General features: G+C 44.8%; 1 protein-coding gene across 3 annotated transcripts in view; it reads left to right on the forward strand.

The window, feature by feature from the left end:
- Nucleotides 1-5,385, forward strand: part of LOC140492232 (uncharacterized) — a 53,658-nt gene extending 48,273 nt beyond the window's left edge. For all 3 annotated transcript variants that reach the window (XM_072591139.1, XM_072591141.1, XM_072591140.1), the window contains exons 16-17: nt 2,935-3,028; nt 5,132-5,385. In XM_072591139.1, the coding sequence (XP_072447240.1) occupies nt 2,935-3,028; nt 5,132-5,263 (226 nt within the window). In that variant the 3' untranslated portion in view covers nt 5,264-5,385. The remainder of the gene's footprint in view (nt 1-2,934; nt 3,029-5,131) is intronic.
- Nucleotides 5,386-6,000: the final 615 nt, after the last annotated feature.

The raw sequence follows: 6,000 nt of genomic DNA on the forward strand, positions 1-6,000 counted from the left end.
TTGGGCTATAGGGGTGGGCTATAGGGATGGGCTGTCAATGCTGGCCAGTCACATATGAATAAACAAAACAATCTATATTCCTGCTTCCAATTCTGACTATTCTAATCCTCCCTGCCATCTTCCACAATGTCTGATTTATTCATATCGCTGCTGCCCCGTATAACTAGCCAGTTTGTCCATTTGCCTTCCATTGCCCGTGTGTTCACTGACTTACATTGATATCCAACATGTCAAATTGGATACACTCACCCTCACATGCAAAACCCTACATGGCCTCCCCCTCCCTATCTTGTGACCTTTGGTCCGTGTTGTTGGTGATTTGTACAACTAGACAATGTCACAGAGTGTACAGTGTGGGCCCTTCATCAGTTTGTAAAAAAGTAAAGGTATCACACATTGTAATGGACGGGCTGGGTACAACCAAAAATATTTTGAGGTCACCACTCCTCCAGCTTTTGACCCTCCCTCTTTCTGTAGCACAATGACTGGCATGTGTCCCATCAGCAGCTTAGGCTCGAAGCTCAATGATTCCCTGACAACTTGCGTTTCTTGTAAGGCACCTCATGGAATCTAGATCTTTGTCTTGAAGATGTAGCTCGGTGGTTAGCACTGCTGCCTCACAGCACCCGATTCCAGTCTCAGGTGACTGTCTGTGTGGAGATTGCACATTCTCCTTGTGTCTGACGTGGGTTTCCTCTGGGTGCTCTGGTTTCCTCCCACAGTCTAATAATGTGCAGGTTGTGTGGATTGGCCATGCTAAGGGTGGGGTTACAGGGTCTCAATGAGTTCTATTCTGAGAGACAGTGAGGTGGGGAGGCATTAACCTCCAATGGTCTGGTCAGTAAGACACAACCAAAGTAATGAGTTCTGAGGACAATTCTGACAAAGGGCCGAAACATTAACTCTGATTTTTCTCTACAAATGCTGCCAGACCTGCTGAGCTTTTCCAGCAACTTCTGTTTTTTGCTTCTGTGTATGGGGCTGAGAACTGGAATCTCTGCTTTCTGGTCAAGTCAGAGAAAGCAGAATGGGCACAGCTGTGGTGTGCTTGATCATCTGATCAGTTCCACAAGGCACCAGAGAATAAGTCAAGAGGACGTGCTCTCTTCCAGAGATTGAACACAATAATTGAAGATGACACTTCAGTACAAAGTTAAAAATCCCACAACACCAGGTTATAGTCCAACAGGTTTAATTGGAAGCACTAGCTTTCAGAGCGACGCTCCGTGTGCTTCCAATTAAACCTGTTGGACTATAACCTGGTGTTGTGGGATTTTTAACTTTGTACACCCCCAGTCCAACACCGGCATCTCCAAATCATGACTTCAGTACAATGCACTATCAGAGCTGCCACCCCACAAGACTGGGTGTTTAAACTGGGGTGCAAATTGCCCATTCAATTAGTTGCAAGCAATCCCACTGCACCGTTTTGAAAAGCCTCTTGGTTAATATTTATCCTTTAAGCGATTTCCTTGAAACAAATTAACTGCTTCTTATCTCTTTGCTTGTCCCCTTCCTAAATGCAATTTTACTGCTACGTTTTCTACACTACTCACAAAAGAAAGTACTCCACTGGCTTGAAATGCTGTCCTGTAGTTGTGAAAAACTCTTTAAGAATTTAAAGCTTTATTTCTATCTTTGGACAGAGCTGTTAACTGAAGCCCCTCCATTCCCAAGCAGGTATCAATCTTTCTATGGTCGTATTTTTGAAGGAGATCCCCAGGGGGGCTGTGCCCTGAATCCAGTTCAATATTTGTCTCTCATTCATCATTTCTAGCCATTTCTAGCAGTTTCAAGTGATTTCCACATTATTGTGTGTGGGAGCTTGCTGTGTTGAATCACACCCACTCCAGTTACAGGTTCCGCCCCCACTCCCAGCTCCACACCCACACCCGACCCCAGCTCCCGGCCCTGCCGAGTTTTCACCATCCCCCCAGACCTCCCCCTCACTGAGGACGAACGATCAGTCCTCAGCAAAGGACTCACCTTTATCCCCCTCCGTCCACGCATCAATGAATTTAATCCACGCCGTGACATCGAACAATTCTCACGTCGCCTCCGCCTCCGAGCTTACTTTCACAATCAGGACTCCCGCCCACCTTCCGAGGACCCATTCGCCCACCTCCAACACACTGCATCCACCTGGACACCCCGCGCTGGCCTATTACCTGCCCTAGACCTCTTCATTTCCAACTGCCGCTGGGACATTAACCGCCTCAACCTGTCGACCCCCCACCCCCACTCCAACCTTTCACCCTCACAACGCGCAGCCCTCCAATCCCTCTGCTCCAATCCAACCTCACCATCAAGCCAGCGGATAAAGGGGGCGCAGTGGTAGTCTGGCGCACTGACCTCTACACCGCTAAAGCCAAACGCCAACTCAAGGACACCTCTTCCTACTGCCCCCTCGACCATGGCCCCACCCCCCATCACCAAACCATCATCTCCCAGACCATACAGAACCTCATCACCTCAGGTGACCACCTCTATAAGGTCACCCCTCAGCCTCCGGTACTCCAAGGAAAACAGCCCCAGCCTGTTCAGCCTCTCCCTATAGCTCAAATCCTCCAACCCTGGCAATATACCTGTAAATCTTTTCTGAACTCTTTCAAGTTTCATAACATCCTTCTGCTAGGAAGGAGACCAGAATGGCGCGCAATGTTCCAAAATATTGTAAGTCATGGAGTAATACAATGCGGAAATAGACCCTTCAGCCCAGCCAGTCCCATAATCCCAAACTAAACTAGTCCCAACCTGCCTACCCCTGGCCCATAACCCTTTCCTCTTCAAGTTCATCAGGGGCCACATGTGAACACAATGACACAGGTTGAAGATCTAGTTTGCTGAGATTGAACCACGTTCTATGAAAGCAGTCCTTTTGTTGATCTAGTAGTTCTTTCTCTATTTAATTACATTTAATGAATATTTCCTCAGAGTTTATGACCCTGAGTCCTTCACACAAGTGCAGAGAAATATTGGGCACATGGATTCAATCCGTTCCATCATACACATCCCTGAGAGATCTCAGGTAAGTTAGCCTTTTCAAGATCAAAATTTTCCTTTGATGTATTTTATTTGTATGCATTTTCTGCTCAGTAATTCAGGTGGCGGTGTTGGAGACTGGAGCACTTTTCCATTACCATATGAAATGCTCCTGGGACACATAAAGCTTTGGTTATGTATTGAATTAAAGATCAAGCACTCTCAGTGAAGGTAGGCACAGCATAGATGAGGCACAAAATAAACATACTTCACATTGTCCCAGGACATGTACAGTACCAGTTACAAACTGAATTAAATATTCCTCTATAATATCTGAATCAGCATTCCCAGGATCGGGACTACGCACAGATAAAGCTGCCTCTGTACTGAAAATAAAGCTTTAGGACATAGAACATTACAGTGTGGTATAGGCCCTTCAGCCCTCAATGTTGCGCCGACCTGTGGAACCAACCTGAAGCCCATCTAACGTACACTGTTCTATTCTCATCCACATGCCTATCCAATGACCATTTAAATGCCCTTAAAGTTGGTGAGTCTACCACTGTTGCAGGCAGTGTGTTCCATACCCCTACTACTCTCTGAGTAAAGAAACTACAGCTGACATCTGTCCTATATCTATTATCCCTCCATTTAAAGCTATGTCCCCTCGTGCTAGCCATCACCATCTGAGGAAAAAGGCTCTCACTGTCCACCCTATCTGACCCTCTGATTAACTTAAATGTCTCAATTAAATCACTTTCTCTGTACTGTCCAGATACTGTCAGATCTAGTGCAGAGGATTGGTTAGTTATAGAGTAAAGGTCTTTTTTGGGTCACCAAACACTTCCAGGTAATGTCAATAAGTTTTCATAGAGACATGACCATTATACAGTCAGCCTAAAGTTACTGATGAGGAAACATGAGGAGACAATAATCTGAGACATAATTAATTCTGACGTCGCAATATCCAGGTTAATAAATGATGACCAACATGGATTTATTAAAGATAAATAATAGCTGTCAAATTTAAGATTGGATTTTTTTGATAGAATAGCTATAAAATGTATTTCAGTTGATGACATGGTTAGAAGGTGTTTGATTAAGCAGCGCATAATGATTCAGTGAACAAAATTGAAGCCCATAGGGTTAAAGGTACAGTTGGAGCATGGATGTGAAACTTGGCGATAGACTGGAAGAGGGTGAAGTCAGTATTGGAACCACTGCTGTTTCTGATATATATTAATGAACTAATCTTGGGTATTCTGGCATAATTTTGACATTTTGAAGAAGACGCAATACTCAAAAAAGTAGTAAAATAACAGAAGAGATTTATCAGAATATTACGGGGAATGGAGGGCTTGAGTTATAAGGAGAGGCTGGAACAATTTCATTTTCACTGGCTGAGGGGTGACCTAATAGAGGTTCACAAAATCATGAGGGGTATAGATACGGTGAATGGCAAATGTCTTTTCCCTAAGATGAGGGATTTCAAGAATAGTGTATTTTTAAGGTGAGAGGAGAAAGATTTAGAAAAGACATGGGGACAATTTTTTTATTTACACAGAGAGTGGTTCACATGTGGAATGAACTTCCAGAGGAAGAGTTGGATGCAGGTACAGTTATAATGTTTGAAAGACATTTGGGTAAGTGCATGAATAAGAAATGTTTGGAGGGATATGGGCCAAGTGCAGGCAGGTGGGAGTAGTTTAGTTTGGGATTATGTTCATCATGGACCGGTTGGACCGAAGGGTCTGTTTCCGTGCTGTATGACTCGATGAGTCTACAGTCTAAACAAGTGATGAAAGTGGGTTCACTGGGAACTTTCCAAGGGGAAAGGTGTGTCAAGCTGAAATGGAAGCAACTGGGGAGATCCGGTTGTGCCAGACAAATTTGCAAGCTCTTTTACAAAGTCAACACCTCTTAAAGCAGGACAATTTTAGAAAGGGTTATGAAAACATGCTGTGCTGAAGAGGAAGCTGCTCATCCTGCGTCTGTCTTTAGTTTTCGTGAATTAACTTAAACCGGTGATATCCGGTTACCAGCTCCCCGGCCATTGGAGACAGTTTCTCCCTCTTTCCTCGATCAAAAACACTTGGCCACTTCAGCCCTTTACGATTAATCATTAAACACGAATATACTTCTTTTCCAGTATGTTACAGCTTCCTGGGATCGCACTCTGCGCATCTGGAATTCATACGTCAAGCCTCTTCCCAAAAGCAATGACATGAGGGAAAATGCAGCTGCTGAGGGGAAACTGCAACAGGACGTCAAACACGTTTAGCAACTACGCTGAAATTGCTCTCATCAAGTGAGATATGAGAGGAGCAGGGCTTTGTAAATTGTAGTCCCGTGAGTGCAGTGACGAGGAGAGCAGGTTGGGCATTCTGGGTCAAAGAGTGCGGTGCTGGAAAAGCACAGTCGGTCAGGCAGCATCTGAGGAGCAGGAGAGTCGACGTTTCAAGCGTTAGCTCTTCATCAGGAATGATGCAGACCTTATGCTCAAAATTGACGGTGTTCCTGACGAAGGAATTATGCTTGAAATGTCGACTCTCCTTTTTTCTCGGATGCTGCCTGACTGGCTGTGCCTTTCCAGCACCACACATTTTGACTCTGATCTCCAGCATCTGCAATCCTCACTTTCTCTAAGTGGGGTATCCTCTTACCTTGCTCCCTGATTCACAAAGCTTTTCCACGAGTCAGAAAGTGCTGTGGATTTTGTCAACAATGCATCCTAAATCTTTGACCTCTACTGTCTTAGAAAGACAAGGGCAGCAGTCACATAGGTAGGTCATCACCTCAAAGTTCCCGTCCAAGTCACACATCACCCTGGATATATTACTTACTATTCCTTCATTGTGGATGAACCAAACCTGGGAACATCCTCGTTAAAGACACTGGGAGTAAGTTCCCCACATACACTGTAAAGGTTATGGAGGCAGATCACCTCTCCCATCTTCACAAAGGAAACACGGTCAATTTAAACAGTGTCTTGCTAGTGCTGCAGCACATTCAAAACAT

Source organism: Chiloscyllium punctatum, chromosome 20, assembly GCF_047496795.1.
Source record: "Chiloscyllium punctatum isolate Juve2018m chromosome 20, sChiPun1.3, whole genome shotgun sequence".
NCBI lineage: Eukaryota > Metazoa > Chordata > Chondrichthyes > Orectolobiformes > Hemiscylliidae > Chiloscyllium > Chiloscyllium punctatum.